Genomic DNA, 20,165 nt, shown 5'->3' with positions numbered 1-20,165 from the left:
AATTTTCTTATTACGATCTCTGCTTGCCATTTTGTAATAGAAATTGTGAATACGCTTTGATAAAAAATTGTAAAAATTATAACAAAAAATCTTGAAAGTACAACACTAAAATGCAATTTCCCATTTGCGCGGGAAAATTCGTCTGGAAGGCCTATTGGATTTATCGTGGAAAGCAGAAATTGGAAGTGCGCAGTGGCAACACTAATTCCAAAATGTCATAAAATTCCCAGAATCCGACTCGATCGCACGTGAAGAAAATAGTGGCGAGAAAAATCACATTTTGTGCTGAAAAAACTGTGTTCTGAGTGAAAAAATAGTGAAAAATGTTGACTGCGGCTCGTGTTATGTCGAAGTTCACACTGGACACAAGTCCAAGTGTTGTGAGGAGGTCATATTCGACAATTCTCAGAAATGTGAGTATTGCGGGTATTGCGTCTTATAAGTGAGACAAAAGGGGCCCTTTTGGAGGCTTTTGGGGGATTTTCCATGACAATTTTTCGTGATTTCCATGTAACAGTGGAGTAAAGGGCTGCAGGAAATGGAATAGGGATGGATTTTGGGGTAAATTAAGTGATTTTTCGTGGATGATGAAATGCAGGAAGGGCATGAGGAAATTGGAAGGGAATGTTTGTGAGATTTCCGGGCAAAATTGGTCGGGAAATTTGATAATTCCCCATCAGATTAGGTAGAAAATTGATGAGATTTCTTTTTCTGCAGCAATTGTCTCCTTCGCTGGTCAACTATCAGAATAAATATGGACAAATTCGGCACAAGTACGTATTCCCCATTTGTGATGTTTATTTTTTCCTAATTCTATCTATTCTCCCATCCTTGAGATGTCTATTTTTACATAATTATTGTATTATTTGCGATATGTGCTAATTTTTTGGTGTCTGGCGTAATTTTCCTTACAAAATGTGGATGTTTCTCGAACATTTCCTCAAACTTACATAATCGCACATAACCTCACTTAATGCATTCCTCCATAAATCTGGAAACTTCTTCCAGATCCGAGGGTGTCAAGGGGGCAGTTATTGGGATTGATCTGGGCACAACTAATTCATGCGTTGCCGTGATGGAGGGAAAACAGGCAAAGGTGATTGAGAATGCGGAAGGAAATCGCACGACACCTTCTCATGTGGCCTTCACGAAGGACGGAGAACGCCTCGTGGGGATGCCGGCCAAGCGCCAGGCTGTCACAAACTCTGCCAACACATTCTACGCCACAAAACGTCTGATTGGTCGACGTTTTGATGATCCAGAAGTGAAGAAGGATATGAAAAACCTCTCCTACAAAGTCGTCAAAGCTTCCAATGGGGACGGTTGGGTTCAGGGTACCGATGGCAAAGTCTATTCTCCCAGTCAGATTGGTGCCTTCATTCTCATGAAGATGAAGGAAACTGCTGAGGCATACCTAAACACCCCCGTGAAAAATGCCGTCATCACCGTCCCAGCCTATTTCAATGATTCCCAGAGGCAGGCTACCAAAGATGCTGGTCAGATTGCTGGACTCAATGTCCTGCGAGTGATTAACGAACCCACGGCAGCTGCTCTTGCTTACGGAATGGACAAGACCGAGGACAAAATGTAAGTTCATTTAATTTTTAAAATTGTTTTATTGCTATTTTTATGATTCTCTATGAAGTGGTCGTTAAGTGACGAAAAATGTAATTAAATACTTTAAAAAATATATATATTTAAAGACTAGGGTTTTTTTGAAATAATATGAAGTGCTTTAAGATAAACTCACACGTAAATATTTTAATTCTTTATTTATTTTTAAAGTTGAATATAACTGGTTTAAAATTTTACAATTTGGAAATTAAAATAATTTTCAGAAAGAAAGCAATAATCGATGTTTTTAGCTGAAATTCATTTAAACGCTTTAGGGTAACGTATGGTATTTCGGGACACTATTTAGCACTTTCAAGTTTCAACACTGAGAAAAAAAAAGAGGCTGCGATTAACTTTTTTCGTCATAACTTTAACACTTTTTAGGTCTTAAAAATATATCAACATTTTTTAATGTTAATTTTACACCTTTTAAGGGTAAAATCAACATGGAAGAAGGGTAACTTTAACCCATAATACACCTAAAAAGGCTAATATTTACACCTTTTTCGGATCAATACTGCAGGGTAAAATTAACATTTCCGAAATGTTATTTTAACTTTTTCGGATTTCTCTCACTCAGTGAAAAAGTTTAACTACTTTTCAAATAACGTTTTTCTTTGTTGATACAAATATTTATGTTCTTTATGCTATCTAGAATAAGATTCTTATCGAAAAATGTTGAAAAATGCATCATTTTTTATACAAAATAACAAAATATGTAAAGAAGTAACCGTGGTATTAGAGAATTTCACAGAAAATTTCACATTAAATTTCACATTTTAGTTCTAGTGTGAGAATTCCGTAACGGAATTATCACACTAGAAAATTTCACATTAAAGTTAAAGTAACAAGTTGCTCATTAATACTTCTAGACCCACTCGAAATCGCTGATTTAGTCAGGACACATTGCTAGAATTGCTCAATGTCATGATGGCACACGGGTTGTCAGATGAGTATTTTTGTTTTTGAAGCATTTCAGTCGTTTGAGCGAAATTGTGAGATTTTAGTGAAGAAGAGGAAGTTTTCCTCCTGTACGCTACTTTTATGTCGTGCAAAAGGACCCGCTAAGCGAGAAGAAGGATGATGTGGGCGAAAGATTGGCTCCTAACGTGACCTTCACATGGTGTCGTTGAAATTCTCTGGGGCGATTTTTTTCAAAATAATAACTTTCTCCGGATGACTTCTGAGGAATTTAAAGAGCTGCTTCAAATCGTAGGGCTTTATTTTCAAAAGACGACTACGAAAATGAGGGAGCCAATATCACCCAAATCCCGACTGAGGTATGAGTTCCGGCGATTGGTGACTCAATTTGTCGCAAACGCCCTGAGAACCATCAGATCGGCTGCCTCTATTTTTGTATTCCCGGCAGTTGTAGTCCCAAATGACGGTTTCCTGATGCATAGTCTCAATTACAGTAGACTCTCGCTAATTCGGCTCTTTGAAGATCGGGCTACTTTTTAATTCGGGCAGCGGTTACATTTGAAAAAAGTTTGTTGTCATTTTTCAAGTTTGATTATGATTATCAAATGAATCAAATGTGCTCAAATTTGGCATGATTTGTCTTAGTTTTGATGTGATTTTGCATTATTGAGGGATTGTCATGCAATTTACGTTATATATGAGTGTGTAAACTCAATATCTATATGCAGATGAATTAAAAATCGTTACATTTCAAAAAGTTTGTCGCCCGAATTTCTGTCTAATTCGGCTGACATTTCGGTCCCATATGCCCGAATTTGAGAGAGTCTACTGTAATTCGGCCACCATCTCATTTGACTACGAAATCCTAAAAGTTTCTGAAGGAATATAAAATGTAGATCGAACACATTTTTGTTTAGCTTTTTTCTTACTTATCCTCTTCACCGAACTTTTTCAATGTCTTTTGACCTTTCTCCATTTCGTGCGCGATAAATAATAGGTATTAGCACTAATTTTTATCACAATTTAGGGCAGAATCACATTGACAGTAAAATGCTCACCGTCACCGTCAAAGCCCTCACCGTATTTCGTTGATTTACGCATTTTCATTGTAATTTTTACTCAAATTCTCAATTAACGTGTTGCATTATCTCATACTCGGTGGCACTAGGTGAAAATAATATAACAAAATTGAAGATATAAAATGAAAATGCGATAAACGGTGAGCAAAAAAACTGTACGAAAAACTGTAGCAAAAAAATCCTACAGTTTTTTTTGCTCACCGTTTATCGCATTTTCGCTTTATTTATTCATTTTTCTTATACTATTTTCACCTAGTGCCATCGAGTATGAGACAAGATAATATTGTAATGGAAAATTTGCGTAAGAATTGCAATGAAAATGCGTAAATCAACGAAATACGGTGAGGGCTTTGACGGTGACGTTGAGCATTTTACTGTCAATGTGATTCTGCCCTTAATCACGAATAAATTGGTGAGAAAATTGTGGCGCAGACACTACCGGAATGACTGCAATAAAGTAGTATCTGATGAAAAGTAATGAGCAAATTTTGCTCATAAATTTGCTCAATTCTCATTAATTTGCTCATTAATTATCAACCGTATTTATGCTATTTTAATATATTTAAAGCAATTTTTGTGACTCGAGTCGTTTTCTTTATCACTAAATCGATGAAATTTGCACATTAGGACACATATCAGCAACAATAAATGTGAATCACATTAAAATTTTAATGTGAAATTCTCTAGTGGGATATCACGGTAGGAGTGGTATATTTAGGAACAGTTGGGTATTTCGGGACAAACAAAAGTCCGTTATTATGCAAATAAATTTCACCGAGCCTAATTATTTACCTTTAAGTAGAAGTTCTAAACTTCAATCTTTCATAAAAATTTTGTTTCAATTTCACTTTTAAAGTGACTTAAATCGAAAAAAAAACTAAGCAGTGTTCGTGTTGACAATAGCAAAATTGACCACACTGAAGGTTTTGTAAAAAGTGAAATGTGACACTCACAATTCAATTCACGCGTATTTCACGCTTTAAATTAAATAAAATTTCAGAAGTTTTATGTTTATCTGATACGTAAAGAGCTTAATATTTCATATAGAACTTAAAAATAATTTGAAAATAAATATTTATAGGATTTTTGATGTGTCCCAAAATACCCATATTATGTCCCGAAAAGCGCGAAATACCATACGGTTACCCTATACGTTTCCGCAGAACAGATTATCAAAGACAACAATCCAAATTCCAAATATTCGTTTTTAATCTTAATTTTATTTCACGTTCATATCAATTTTATTCGTTTTATTAGTCGTTTTATGATGAACGAGAAAAACTTATAATTTATCAGCATTTCTATTAAATCAGTGATAAGCCAGGTAAGCTTATTGTAGTGTAGATTCTTCATATGTGACTTTAGAATTATTGTGAGCCGAATTTTGTAGCTTATCTTCTAGATCTGGAAAACTTCATGAAATCAAAATTTATATCCATTCTACTATTTAGCACTCGAAATTGGATTAAACTAAATTGAATTTGTTATGATGTTTAAAAGAAGAAGAAGAAGAGTTCAAAAATGCGGGAAATATTATGCAAAATGGTTGCGAAAGGAAGAGAAGCGAATTTTGATTTCATGAAATTTTTCTGATATAAAAGATGCGTTAGAAGCACAAAGAATCGCGTTGATAAAAAAGAATTTACAACAATTTTTCAGAGACTGAAGTCGATTTGTATCTCGAAAAATGAAGGATAGATCCTTTCTGAGTTCGCTAAATTACGCGAGTTACGCAATTTGCACACTTTCAAAAATGTTGGAAAAAAGACTTTCGCGTCATTTGTCGTTTCCCGATTCATAACTGGTTTAAACTTAAACCATTTTATAAATTATTCAAAAGATCGTCTAAAATAGCTTAGGAGTAATACAATTGATTCGAAACGTATACAAAGTAATACAATTCGAAAATGCAGTCAGTTCATGACATTTTTGCTTAAAGCTCGGGTCAGGGAACATCGAGGGAGGAGTGCGACCCACCGTTGGAAAGGTCTCGACCTCAGCGACAACATACTAAAATTTAAAGAAAAAGCATCGTGTTTAGTTTTCGAAATATTAAAGATCGATTAATGGAAAATCGATTTTTCGATTAATCGGATCTTCAATTAAATCGGATGAAATTGGGGTGTTACAAGTGTTGTAGTACTCCACGAGAGCTTTCCAAAACACCACAATTTTTCGAATCGCGATAATTAGAACCGGTGATATGGCAATTCGAATATTGAATATTTAATCCCTTCTAGCTCGGGTCACAGGGGTCGGGGGGCTTTCTTTTTGGTACTGATCGAAAGCTCTTAGGCCCAGTTATAACATACTAAAATTTGAGATCGATCCATGCCATAGTGACTGAGTTATTGAAAAAACAAAATTTAGGGGTATTCCAAAATAGAGGAAGGGGGAGGGCGGTGGATCTTTCATCGCCTACTTCTAGCCACCCACTGATTTAACCCTTTATGGACGATTAGAACACCGGTGTCCCATAAAGAAAATAATTTTTGCAGACTACCTAAAGTTACTTTTTCCTTGTGTTTGTATGTAATTGCAAAGTAAAAGGTTGAAGGAATCTAGGATATTTTTTGAGGTCTCCAGCTATTTGTTATATAGTAAATTTTTAAGCTCAAAGATGACGAATTTTTAAATTTTCATATTGAAAATTGATTTTAATTATTTTTTATACTTCCAATTTATTTTAAAGCAAACCCGTTTTGGAAAAAGTAACTAACAATATTCAAACATGTTATTTTTCATTATATTGAAAATTATCAGCCATTGGTATCGTCAGAAAAATTACTTAAATTTTCGGGCTATATTTGTCTATCGTAATACAGACTCTATTGGCTTTTCGAAGGTTAGATGTAAAACGTTTCACAAGTTTTGTTTATCGGTTTCATATTTATTGCTGATTTTCGGTCAGCGAAAACGGTCTCGTCGTTAAAGGGTTAACCTTTGCCTAAAGCCACTTGTCGATATCTTTCTTCGTTCTCTCTCCAGAAGCGTTTGTATTCCGGACGGGACGGAACGTAATTGAAAATCGATTGGACCCGATTTGACGAAGTCGGATTTTATCTCGGACCAGAAAACGTCTATTGTCTTTGTCTATTCATATATACCAGGAACATTATTAGGTACAGAGTTCCGGCTTAAGTGAAAACGGATTGAAAGAATTTGATATAAATTGCCTGATATTGGGAGCTTATTAGGGGAAATGCCCCTAAATGTATGCAATTTCACGCGGTAAATTTGAAACATTTTTTATGAACTGTTTGCGCAGAAAATATGCTGAAAAAATGGCGCCTAAAATGTTTTGCACACATCACGGCGTTTCCATAACTTATTCCAAAGACCTCTCCTGTGGGTGTGCCATTTTTCTGTGTTACGAGTGAATTCGCGGGTTTTTTCGGTTCCGAGAATTTCTTTGAAGGCGGAACTCCCTGAATTTTTTTTTAATATTTGGAACGAAAAGAGAAATGTCGGATATTTATCTTCTAGTTTTAATGCGTTATTCAGACCTCAGAAGCTAAAATAAAGCATAAAAGGTATATTTAATTAATTTAATAACATTCTAAACATAAAGAAATGTAACTATCCATAAAGCTAAAATTAATGTTGACATTTAGACCATGGAAGAATTTTTATTAAAAGTTAGGATTGCTAGCCAAATTAGCTCATTATTTTTATCGAATTGGATAGGGAAAATGTGCCAAATTTTGGCATAGTTGCAAATAAGCACTGAAATCCTAAGTTTGAAATGCAATATTTTTAATTCATATTGATATTTCTTGTTACTTCCTTTTCGGGAGAGTTGTGTGGAACCTTGAAAACTAGTTTATCATCTTTGTTTTCTTTAAATCACTTCCTAAAATATTGAAAAATTAATAAAATGTGGACATTACTTTGGGTAGTATTCCGACCACTTTGAGTGAAATTCCGGACACTTTGTTTGTGACCACCTTTTGTGAAGCAACGGATAGAAAATTTCAAAACGTCATACGGAACAAGTTTAATATTTAGTTTAATACATTTATATGACCCATAAGCCCTGAGATCTTCCGTGTAATTTGTCCTGAAGACCTGAAGAGTAGCATCTCAAATTTACGCGCAGATTCCCGTAGCAATTTGCCCTACCTGAACTCTTCCAAGCCTTTTTCCACATCATCTTTTTCATAGAAGGGATGTTTTTTTTCTCTGGACATTTGTAGAACTTAGAAATTGAAAAAAAAAACATAAAATGAATAAGAAATTTAGGAAAGCAAAAGATGTTGCCGGAATAGGCAACACTATCTCACCGGAGAGACGCTCATAAAGTATCTACTTTTTTACGCGAAATACAAGATCCAACTGGGAAATTTTACTCGAAATTTAAAGATTGATTCACTATTAACATAAACAGAAACAATCTTTAATGAAAACTAATAAATTTTCATGAAAAACCTCTAAGGAAAACCCTCTGCACTTCACCACAAATCACAAGACTGCTAGAAAAATACAAGAGATCTGTCACATTTTTTGTAAGACTTTCCATACTGAGTTTTTTTAGAATACAATTTAAATTCAAATTATACCTAAAATTTAACGGTCTTTGTGTTAATACATCCTAAAATGAATACAGTAGACTCTCTCAAATTCGGGCATTTGGGACCAAAATGTCACCCGAATTACAGAAGAAATTCGGGCGACAAATTTTTTGAAATGCAACGATTTTTTATTCATCTGCATACACATATTGAGTTTACTTACTTGTATTTATGGTAAATTTCATGAGAACCCCTTAGTAATGCAAAAACACATCATAACTAAGACAAACTGTGCCAATTTTACGCATACAGTAGACTCTCTCAAATTCGGGCACATGGGATCGAAATGTCAGCCGAATTACACAGAAATTCGGGCGACAAAAAATTTTTGAAATGCAACGAGCTTTTATTCATCTGCATACAGATATTGAGTTTACATACTCATATTTTTGGTAAATTTCATGAAAATCCCTCAATAATGCAAAATCACATCAAAACTAAGACAAACCATGCCAAATTTGAGCATATTTGATTCATTAGATAATAAGGATCATAATCAAACTTGAAAAATGACAACAAACTTTTTTCTAATGTAACTGCTGCCCGAATTAAAAAGTAGTCCGATCTTAAAAGAGCCGAATTAGCGAGAGTCTACTGTAAATATTTAAAAGCAAAATGAATTCATTGACTATTCGAAGATTACATACATAATTTTAATTAATTTATTTGCTTAGCCGAAATTACACCAAAGTGGCCGAAATTTGGCACACTTACCCTACAATAAAAAAATAAAAATTGGGTTGATGGATATTTTTTCAGTATTGCTGTGTACGATTTGGGCGGTGGAACCTTTGATATTTCCATTCTGGAGATCCAGAAGGGTGTCTTTGAGGTGAAATCCACAAATGGTGACACACTTCTGGGCGGTGAGGACTTTGACAACTATTTGGTGAATTTCCTGGTGACAGAATTCAAGAAGGATCAGGGCATTGACATCACTAAGGATCCCATGGCTATGCAGAGGCTCAAGGAAGCAGCTGAAAAGGCCAAAATTGAACTTTCTTCCTCCCTGCAGACCGACATAAATCTACCCTACTTGACCATGGATGCCTCTGGACCCAAACACATGAATCTGAAGTTGTCCAGATCGAAGCTGGAGAGCTTGGTGGGGGATCTGATTAAGCGAACGATTTCACCATGTCAGAAGGCTCTGTCTGATGCTGAAGTGTCGAAATCGGACATTGGGGAGGTTTTGCTGGTGGGTGGAATGACGAGGATGCCAAAGGTTCAGTCAACAGTGCAGGATATCTTTGGGCGACAGCCATCGAGAGCAGTGAATCCCGATGAGGCTGTGGCTGTTGGAGCTGCTGTTCAGGGTGGTGTTCTGGCTGGAGATGTGACAGATGTGCTACTGCTGGATGTGACACCATTGTCATTGGGCATTGAGACTCTTGGAGGTGTCTTTACTCGTCTCATTTCCCGCAATACAACCATTCCAACGAAGAAATCTCAAGTGTTCTCCACGGCGGCCGATGGGCAGACTCAGGTGGAGATTAAGGTGCATCAGGGAGAGCGTGAGATGGCGTCAGATAACAAAATGTTGGGTGCATTTAGTCTTGTGGGAATCCCACCGGCTCCACGAGGAGTTCCCCAAATTGAAGTTGTCTTTGACATTGATGCCAATGGAATTGTTCACGTTTCAGCCAGGGATAAGGGAACCGGCAAGGAACAACAGAGTTAGTTTGAAAAACAAAAGCGAATTTTATAAAAGGACAATTGTGCTAAAATATTTTCTCTATTTTTCTTTTTTTTAGTTGTTATTCAATCTTCCGGAGGTCTGAGCAAAGATGAAATTGAGAATATGGTGAAGAATGCAGAACAATATGCACAGGCGGATAAGGTGAAGAGGGATCGTGTGGAGGCTATCAATCAGGCGGAGGGAATTGTACATGATACAGAGACGAAAATGGAAGAGTTCAAGGATCAATTGCCCAAAGAGGAGTGCGATAAACTTCGTGAGGAGATTACAAAGGTTCGGGAGTTGCTGGCCAACAAAGACAGTGCAGATCCAGAGGAGATTCGCAAGAGTACGGGAGCCCTGCAGCAGGCATCACTTAAACTCTTCGAGATGGCTTACAAGAAGGTAAGTTCTTTAATTTTTATTTATTTTTTTTTTAAATTGTAATGTTCTGCGACTACTAAGAAAAACTATTAAACTTCAATTTATTAAAATTGAAGAGCTAGTGATCTTATCAAATAAATGGATAAAGCGTTCGTTTCATGCTACAGTAGGGTGGAATTACCACTTCTCGCCAGTGCCCCACTTTTCGCCACTTAAATTGAAATTGCTATTTTTTGCGATTTATGAAATAAATGAGCCGGAAAGTTACTTGTATTTTTACTACTGCTGCGTATAGAGTCGAAAAAGAGTAATTATTCGTTTTTAATTTACGATTTTGAAGCGAAGAAAAATCATTTAAAATGAGTAATAATAGGATGATCATGAGGAAAGAGAAATATTGAATGTAATCTTTGCATAATATTGCCCAAAATAATTGAGTTTGAACCTTTCCAAGTGGATGGCGAGAAGTGGTTACAGAACTGGCGAAAAGTGGTAAAAAGTGGCGACGAAGTGATTATTTTTGCATTGTTAATAAAAATCAGTTTTTTAAGTAGTCCAAGGTTAAATTAGAGGACTATTGTTTTCATGAATCTGCAGCCAATACATTTAAGTAACCTTGTATCAAATTTGAGTTATCTTGTAATAAGGGTTCAAAAGTTATAGTAAAATTAATTCCCGTTTTTCAACATGGCGATAAGTGGTTACTCCACCCTATAGCTCTAAAAAGAGATGGCAAAGCGCCTCAGCTTTGCGGAATGCTCGAATTCACGAGTTAGAGCTCTCCGTGAATTAGTTCGCATGGACTTTTGCTGCATACTGGTCTACTAACAATTAAATTGATTCATAAATCACAAAAGCATTTCAATATCAAAAATTGATTTAAAAAAAAATGAACATTCTAAATTTAGCTACATAGTTCTTATATGAGTTACAAGCATACGGACAAACGAAAAATATAAATACGAAAAAATAAGTCAATTATGGATATTTAACCGATTCATTACTGATTTCAAGACCTTTCCAAAAAGTCCAAATTTAATCAAATCAGTTTAAAAATAGGCCCTAAAAATTTAAGATGACGATTTTTTAAAATTCATTTGAGTGAAATGTTCGCCTGGGGGCCACCCTCAAGACACATCCAAAAATAAAAGAATTCGTAGGAGCGGTTTGGAAATAAACCAAAAAAGGGGTGCGGGAAGGAAAAAAACGCATAGAGACATTTTTTATTGGGGGTCACTGAAGACCAGAAGTTGATATCTTCTACTGTTTGAGCTCTAGGAAGGTGTCAAATTGAAAAAAAAGTCGATTATGTAACTGCACTCCCTATGAGTGCCAGCAGTAAAATGAATCCTATTATTATTTACTAGCGTCCAGTAAAAGAACCTTTAAGCCATTGGCATCGAAAATTAAAAAAAAAAAGATTACAAGAAGCCGAAAGATATTCAAATGCATTTTATTGGTTCTTACGATCTTTCAAAAAAGTCCAAAATCATTTAATTTAAAAATCGATTAAAGTCAAAAAATTGATGAAAATATGTATTAAAAAAGATTTAGGTGAAAGCCTCATCATTTTGTCCAGTTTATTATTTTGGACACTTTGAGGATAAAATTGGACACTAAAAATAAATTGATTAAAATTATGGATTTTTAATCCAATATTTGATAAATAATGAATTCTTTCTAAATATTTGTCCTTTTTCGAAGATTTTAGCACTAAATACGTTAAATTTAGAATATGATTTGAGTTAAAATTGCTTTGTTGAAAATTCAGTGTGAGCAATTGCTTGCGAGAAATATGACAGAACTTCGTGTTTACTTTAGTCTTATTTAGCTGTGATGAAGTACTAACAATATTTCTTCCCTTTTTTGAGTGATATTATTGAATATTTATTGAATATTGTGTTGATTCACGCTAGTGGTAATTTGTACATTTGACCTGAAATGAGATTTACCTTGTGAATTAGATTTTTCGTGTGAAAAATGGGACATTTTTTCAGACATTTACCAGTGAGGTGATACTCTTTATTTTGGGCAAAAAACAAACGATCAGTAAAAAGTTCTAAATGGGCAGTAAAAAATTAAAAAATGAGCAGTAAAATATCTAATTATGATCAGTAAAAACCTTAAATCTTTACAAAAATGGACCTAATTTACATACTTAACATTTAAAATAGTTCCATATAAAGTGTAAAGTCTTTATTTTCCCTTTGCCAAAATTTGGACGAAAATATCACTGTTTCAAATATTTTTGTTACTGATCAATTTTAACTTTTTACTGCTCATTTATTCAATGCCTTTATTTTGGACAGGTGTTTTTCTCACGAAATTTCGTGAAGTTTTAGCTTTTGTGATGACTAGGTTGGACAAATGCCTGGAGAAACAAAGGAGCATCATCTCTACAAAAGAGATGTAGCGAGCAATACCTTAAAAGGCTCCCTGATAGGCCAGGGATTGAGCGAATCCGCACGTACTTGGAGTACCGAAGTCAACTCACTTTAACTCTTTCGTCTCTTTTGGGACTCTGAGTACCCAAAGCAGCATATGAATATTCAGTGAAAAACAGTGTTTTTTAATTATTCAGAACTGAGAAAAATTCAATTCTTTTGGATGATTACAAACTATAAGGATGTCCAAATGTAAGATATTTTTTGTAGGACCTCAATTAATTCCTGAGCTTAGATATTTTTGATTAAAAAATTGTGAAATTGGCTTGCAGCATATGCTGCGGTCCGGAAAGAGTTAATGAATGATATGAAAAGTTTCCGGGCTTCTTGTGACATTCTACGTTTCCCTTACATGAACATGAAGAGGAATTGGTAAGATTGGTTCATGAAATGAAAAGCAATGGGCATCCTGTTGAGGCGGATTAGCTGTCCAAATTTACAGCCAAGTTGTCCAAATTAATAACCAAGTTGTCCAAAATAAGAGTCAAATTCACCTCTATATATCAATTCATTTTTAAACGTATTAAAACTAATTTTAGTAAAAATAAAATGATAAATAGCTTGACAAGTTTCTAAACAACCCTTCTTAAAAGAGAGTAACAAAAAAAGTCAATTAGTATTGAAAATATCGCTCTTCAAACTTGGAACATCGATGTTTATAAGCAGACTGGACAAAATTATGAGCCTTTACCCTAACTGTTCTCTCTGTGGAGATCGAGCAGTAAAAGGAGATTTGTAAGACAATCAACCCAATTCTTAAGCATAATATAATAATTTATGCTTCACTGGGAAAAAGGAAGGAACCTCCACGCGTATTTAGGGCTTTTGTCGGAACTAAATTGGTGCTCCTGGACAGTCCCCGGTTGGACCGTTTTGTCCATTGGTCCTTTAATAACAATCATTTCGGAATTCTACGAAATTATAAATAGTTTTGAAATAATGACTTTATATTCTGTCAGTCCTTTTGGTCGCGTTAATAATTATTTATTAGATTGATTTCTAAAAACGAAAATAATTAAATTAAGATGAAACAAGAAATTTACTCTGAAATAGAAACAGTCTTTTTTATATTTTTGGAAATTATATTTTGTCTATTAATATAAGAAATATAAATAAATTATAAGCCATTCTCTGTCTTCCTTTTGAATAATTTTTATTTTCTTTTTCTTTCAGATGGCTTCTGAGCGGGAGGGAAGTAGTAGTTCACAAAGTCAAGACCAGCAAACAACATCTAGTGATGATCAGAAAGATCAAAAAGAGAAGCGAGAAAATTAGATTTTAAATTAAGCAGTATATTATTAAAAAAAAATATGTAATTCTTTTTTTTCTTACATCCCGAATTGATTTACGGTTTTTTAAGAGAATTTCACCTTAGAATTATTTCTGTTTATGAAGCAAATAATCCCAAATGGATACTTTCCCTCTCATTAGCCATAGAATTAACTGGGAATTCCGCCTGTTTCTATTAAAATGGTCCAGTTAATGAATTGTCTGTTGATTTGTACAAAAAAGTGAAGGAGGATGGAATAGATGAGTTGGAAAACCCGATCAATATTCTGAGTTTTAATTTTGAAATCATTTTGTGATAAGAATTTGACCTTTTTTCTAAACTTCTAGGTTTAGAAAAATCCAAGACACATGGAGGAGATAAACAGTAATTCATGTGTTGAACGCACAAGGCGCTGATCGCAGCCGGAAAAGTGAAATGTCAGGCGCCGTCTACGAGTGTCAAAACAAAATAACCTTTTGTGGGTGAAAATTTTTGCAAAATTCCGTTTTTTGCAGATTTTCCCGTCGTGTTTGTGCATTTTCCAACAATGGTCGATGCAATAGACTAGGTAATTCACTGTATTGTGTTGTTTTGTGTCAAAAACTGTCCTTGTGCAACGTGTAAACAAATTTTCCTGACACCTCTGCGAGAGCGGATTTCGTCTGCGCCTGTTTTTCACTGAAAATTGGGTAAAATATTTCAATTTTCACTCTTAATTCTACAATTTGGGGTATTTATCGTACTTCTATAGGCATAGTATTGTAAAACATATTTTTTTTGAGACATTGCGAGGGTGGTTTTTACATAGAGAAAAAGGCTTACCGGATGACTTCCGGACAGCCTGGATGAGATGTCTTTTCATTTGAAAGCTGGAAAACAATTTAAATTTATGAAAATCTCTCTGACATTCGCACTGACTAGAAGATAAAAGAAGCCGGTGGTGCATTGAAGATTACCGGCTTGATTTTTTGAGATTGATTGTGTGGAGTAGTGGTTGGGCAAAAATTAAATCACTACCATTAACGGTTCGAGGGGTCTACCGTTACTTCTTGGCTTCCGTGTTTTGCGTATATTTTGCACATCTCTTCCATCCAGGTGAAAAAGTAAGTTTGCCTGGTCAGAGAACATAATTTGCGTATCGAACGAATCTCTTCTGGAGAGGTAACAGAACATTTGTGCCAAGTTTGTTATAATTTTAGTATTAAATGGCATGACTCTGAACATGATAGTGGTATAGCATAATTTAGTCAGAAATGTGCCAGAATTTGTTATCCAGTCAGTAGAGTCGGTGATTGGATATTGACATGTTAGGATAATATATACCGACCACCCTAAAAAATATTTGAAATCATCTAATCTCTAATCTCAACCAGAATCCCACACAAGCTAACCTACAATAGTGTCAGAACCAATCCACTCTTAGCACCCCATATCTGTGTTTTCTGTGCCATGGCGAGTGTGAAGACAATTTTGCAATATGATGTTCAGGCTACTGATATGCGCTGTATGCTGTTCCAGAAGGCAATTCCCTCAGTGAATGCATTGCATATAGAACTTTCGATAAAGCACTCCACGGCAGGGATTCTCAACATTGCAATGGGGCTTAGGGATGGATCTCTTGTTAAGTTCATAATAATCACAGCATGGGGATGTCTGGAAAGTAATCCATGTGAATTGGTTAGGCATTTCATCCATTCACTATAGATGGTCTTCGGAATATTAGGAATTAGAGAAGCAATACAATCCCAAGAATAGAACTTTTAGAACATGTAGAGAGGCTATGAAGTAAATTTAAGGGATGAAAATATAATATAAAGAACTGATTGACAAAAAAGAATCTTCACCTTAAAATTCAGATCCGTAATTCCTAAGGACTTATACAAGTATGAGGATTAACGAAAATACGGTTTAGTTTTTTTGATTGATAATGTAGGGGAGACTGGGGCAAAAAGTCACAAATCGAAAAATTCAAAATTCAATATCTTCCAAGGTAAAAAAGATAGCAGCTCAAATTTTTTCTATAGATAGCCTCCATAGACCTTCTTCAATGTCGTAAGTTTCTTAGAATTCGAACAAGGAATTTAGAAAATAAAAAATATCGAAATTTATACAGTACTGTCTCTCTATATGCACACTCTCTATATGCACAGCTTTTGTGTCGGTTGCATTTAAAATCAATTTGTTTACATTTTGACAAAGTAATAAAGAAAATTATTTTCTTGGTAACTAATTTTTCTTGTTTTTAATTTTCCTAATTTTATTTTTTCTGTCTCATATTATATTTAAAATAACACGGGAAATTCTAGAACAATAAAAAAATGATAATTTATTAAAAGAAAGAAAAAAAACCGTTGGGAATTTCAAAAAAAGTTGTGCATATTCAGAGAGAGAACTGTCAAAAAAAGTACCCAAACTGTGCATATAACGAGACAGCACTGTAGCCCGATTTTTCAAATATTTTCCTTACAGAAAATAACAATTATTACCTACTTATTTTCCAAAATTAATGCACTGGTGAATATTTTCTAAATAATTTGGATTATTTGAATACGAATCCGCTATCTATTTTAGAATTTCACAAAGGTTCTTTTCTCCAGAAATCCTATTATTAAAAATGGCCACTTGGGGTAAAAAGTAACAAAAGGTATAGAGCAAATTGTAACAAAAAAGCTAAGCATTTTCTGATGTCTCACAGCGCAAAGAAACGTCAGTACAATGTCTCGTCGCTTGTCGTTGGCAATGGTTAAACGATTTACAGTCTATTGTGTGTTTTAAAATAGCTTGAAAAGCGCTACTCTCGTTTTCTCGCTTCTCTCGTAGAGAAAACGAAGTTTTACAAAGGTGTAGATGAATAAATTTTCTATGAAAATATGTCCTCTAGGTAATTTTTTCAATTTTACGGAAGCCCATAATGAAGCAAATCAAAATATGATAATACCCTATGTCTGGTACTATTTGCCCCAGCATTTTTGAGAATAGTCACAAAATTACCTTTTAGAAATTGGCTCGATAAACGTATTTCCTTATAAAATAGAGCAAAATTACTTTCACAAAGTTGTAGAGTGGAAAATTTCCTATAAAACTGCACTAATTAGAAATTTTTGAAGCGCTCGAGTAGCTTGCAAAAAAATAAAATATCCGTTTTGTGACTTTTTGCCCCAGTCTCCCCTATTGATAATCAATATTTAGATTTTAGATTGTAGGGTAAAAGGAACACCTATTGACTCTTTAAGCACTCGTGTCAGGACCTAATTGACTCCTTACTCCAGAGGCGTGCAAGAACCGTTGAAACCGAATAAACGTCAAATGAAACATGTACACTCGGCTCTTCGTTATCCGGCACTTCGTTATCCGGGTGACGGCTGCCAAACACTGGCGGTTGATACATTCAAAATTATTTTTACTGAACATGAAGTTTCTCCAGTGTGAATTAAAGTATTATTATCATTGTATCGAAGTTTTTAATACATAATTGTGATAAAAAATGAAACATAACGCACGTAAGCACACCATGAAGAAAATTCTCTTGTTCTTTGGCAGACAGAAAATAAATTCACACAGCATAAAATATAAAAACAGTTGGTCATTCAAAAAACCTAAATTTCATTTTGTCCCCCAGTCAGCCGGATAACGAAGAGCCGTGTGTACGTCAATAGTCAAAGCGCCACCAGAAGAAACTTTTTTTTGACGTTTATTCGGTTTCAACGGTTCTTGTACATCTCTGCCCTACTCTGTGCCATTTTGAATACGAAATTTGAACAATTATCTTTATCGAAAAACGTAGATTAATGAAAAACCGCTATATTACTTACATTTTATTAGATACATAAAATAAATTTCAGCATTTTGACAAAAGTGTCAATAGGGGTTGTCAAAGAGGTGTTCATTCGACCATAATTAGGATTAACCGACTCTAGGCGATTTCTCAGGTCTATACAGGCCCTACAAGCCCTACAAGATCAAATTAATAATTCTATGTTTAAATATATTCCTTGGTGAAGAAAATATTCGTTAGCAAAACTTTAACTAGTTATAACTGTTTCGTTAAATATACAAAAAATGTCATATGAACATCAGAAGCACCATGTATTATGCCCAACGCACAATAACTTTTGTTTAGTAAACATGTTTTTGACATTTCAATTAGAATGAGTGAGATCTAGATCTAGTCATCTCGCTCTCTCTCATAAGAAATTTTGAAAACATGCTTACAAACAAAAGTTATTGTTCAGTTATTGTTATCTAGCTCACAATCACTTTTATTTTGTATATATGTTTTTATGATTTCAATGAGAGTGAATAAAATCAAGATCTAGTCATTTTTTTCACTCTCATTGGAAATTCTGAAAACATGTTTACTAACAACATTTTTGTTTTGTAAACATGTTTTTAAAATTTCTATAAGAGTGAGCGAGAAGACTAGATCAAGATTGAATTCACTCTCACTGAAAAGTCAAAAAAAAATGTTTATATAAATTAAAAGTTATTGTGGGCTGGGCATTAAACTCTGGAAAAATATTTTTTTAAATTTTATTTTTATTTCATTTTATCTCAATTTTTATGTAATTAATTTTCTTTGACAGGCCAAAAATACAAATATTTTTTCTATATTATAATAACGAGCAGTATAAAAATTAAATATGATCAGTACGGAAAACTGAAGCAAAAATCGAAAATATAAAAATTCATTTTTTTTCTAAAATGGGGTGGCAACGCGTCCCAAGCTTTGCGAAGTGCTCGAACCCGTGACTTAGAATGTATATCTCAGAATTAAAAAAAAAACTTTCGCAATATTTACCGTTTACCGGTTCTCAACCGATTTGAAAGAGCCGATTCATAAATCATCGAAAGATGCCATAAAATAGTTTTAAAAGGAATTTTTGTAAGGAATATGAAAGATAAAAAACAATATTTAAATTTTGTGTCCTGTTTTACAATAATTAATAATGGAGATAATCAATAATGATCGTAATGACCAATTTATTTTCCAAAATTTGTGTAGGAGTAGTCAGTACATTTATAGTAACTTGGATTCATTGATCACGAATCCGTTGTCTGTTTCTTAAGTTTTCGACGAGTTTTCTGCCAAAACTCAATAAACAACTAAAATTATTACTTGGGGTAAAAAGTAACAGTAGAAATGGTGTAAAGAAGTAATTAAAATCTACCAAATTTAGATTGTACAATATTTATTCGGCCAAATTGCATATATCAAATTAGCATGTTTTTGTACAAAAACTCATTCTCTAGAACTTTGTCTTACATTAAATTTCTATATTTTAATAAAAAATGTGATTTTGAATTCAGTTTTTTTTAAAACCGTTTTTTGCTTTTTGTGTCTTTTCTAAAGCAGTAGAGAGATTTTTCTCGTTGAAAGTAGATTTTGGAATATGACTAAATGCAAATGCACATTTTTGATTAGTTAAAACTTTATTGATACGATAGCTGATAATAAAACTAATCAAAATGAGTCAAAAATTGATAGGAACATTTTCAGCAGGGGAGACTGGGGCAAAATTTGTCAAAACGAAAATTTTATTATTCACTATTTCCTAAAATAAAAGAGACTGATGCTTGAAATTTTTATTATAGATAGTCTTTATGAACCTTCTTAAACTTACAAAGTTTCAAGGGATTCGGCGTGGAAGGATTATGTAAAATAAAAAATAATGAAATTTGAGCCCTATTTTGGAATATTTGGCTTACAGAAAATATCAATACTGATTAGCTCAATTTAAGCACATTTCTCGTTAAGATAGAGAAAAATTATCTTCGACAATGTTGTAGAGTGTCTATTTGATATTTTTAATGTTTGCGAGAGTAAAACGTCAAAAATTATCCGAAGACTGACAAAATTTGCCTCAGCAATTTTGAGAATCTCCACAAAATCGACTTTTAGAAAATGATTCGAAAATCACATTTCTTTCGAGATAGAGGAAAATAGTCTTCTGCAATCTTGTAGAGCAGTAAATTTCCTATAAGAATATGCTCATTATAAAACGTTTAAGTTTTCTCAGAGCTCGTGAAAGAATTAAATATGCGTTTTGACAAGTTTTGCTCCAGTTTCCTTTACGTCTGATAAATGGTTCTTTAGTGCTAGTTAATATCCTATACCCTTTAAGCGTAAAATTTTAAAACGATAAAGGCTAAGTCATATTCTTTATTAAAGATCTTTGATTTTGCAATGTCAAATTTCATTAAAAT

General features: G+C 34.0%; 1 protein-coding gene across 1 annotated transcript; it reads left to right on the top strand.

The window, feature by feature from the left end:
* Positions 1–198: 198 nt before the first annotated feature.
* LOC129799486 (heat shock 70 kDa protein cognate 5) lies at positions 199–14,243 on the top strand. Its single transcript, XM_055843408.1, has 6 exons — positions 199–413; positions 718–773; positions 1,009–1,587; positions 8,945–9,861; positions 9,940–10,268; positions 13,865–14,243. The coding sequence occupies exons 1-6, from the start codon at positions 324–326 to the stop codon at positions 13,964–13,966; spliced, it is 2,073 nt and encodes a 690-aa protein (XP_055699383.1). The 5' UTR covers positions 199–323; the 3' UTR covers positions 13,967–14,243.
* Positions 14,244–20,165: the final 5,922 nt, after the last annotated feature.

The sequence above is a fragment of the Phlebotomus papatasi genome, chromosome 1 (assembly GCF_024763615.1).
Source record: "Phlebotomus papatasi isolate M1 chromosome 1, Ppap_2.1, whole genome shotgun sequence".
NCBI lineage: Eukaryota > Metazoa > Arthropoda > Insecta > Diptera > Psychodidae > Phlebotomus > Phlebotomus papatasi.
The sequence above is the reverse complement of the archived record's forward strand: the minus strand, read 5'-3'. Positions and strand labels throughout refer to the sequence as shown.

Coding starts and splice junctions, on each gene's coding strand:
- LOC129799486 (XM_055843408.1), top strand. CDS start 324: ATGTTGACTGCGGCTCGTGTTATGTCGAAGTTCACACTGGACACAAGT. Junction 414..717: donor ATTCGACAATTCTCAGAAAT/GTGAGTATTGCG, acceptor CTTTTTCTGCAG/CAATTGTCTCCTTCGCTGGT. Junction 1,588..8,944: donor GACAAGACCGAGGACAAAAT/GTAAGTTCATTT, acceptor ATATTTTTTCAG/TATTGCTGTGTACGATTTGG.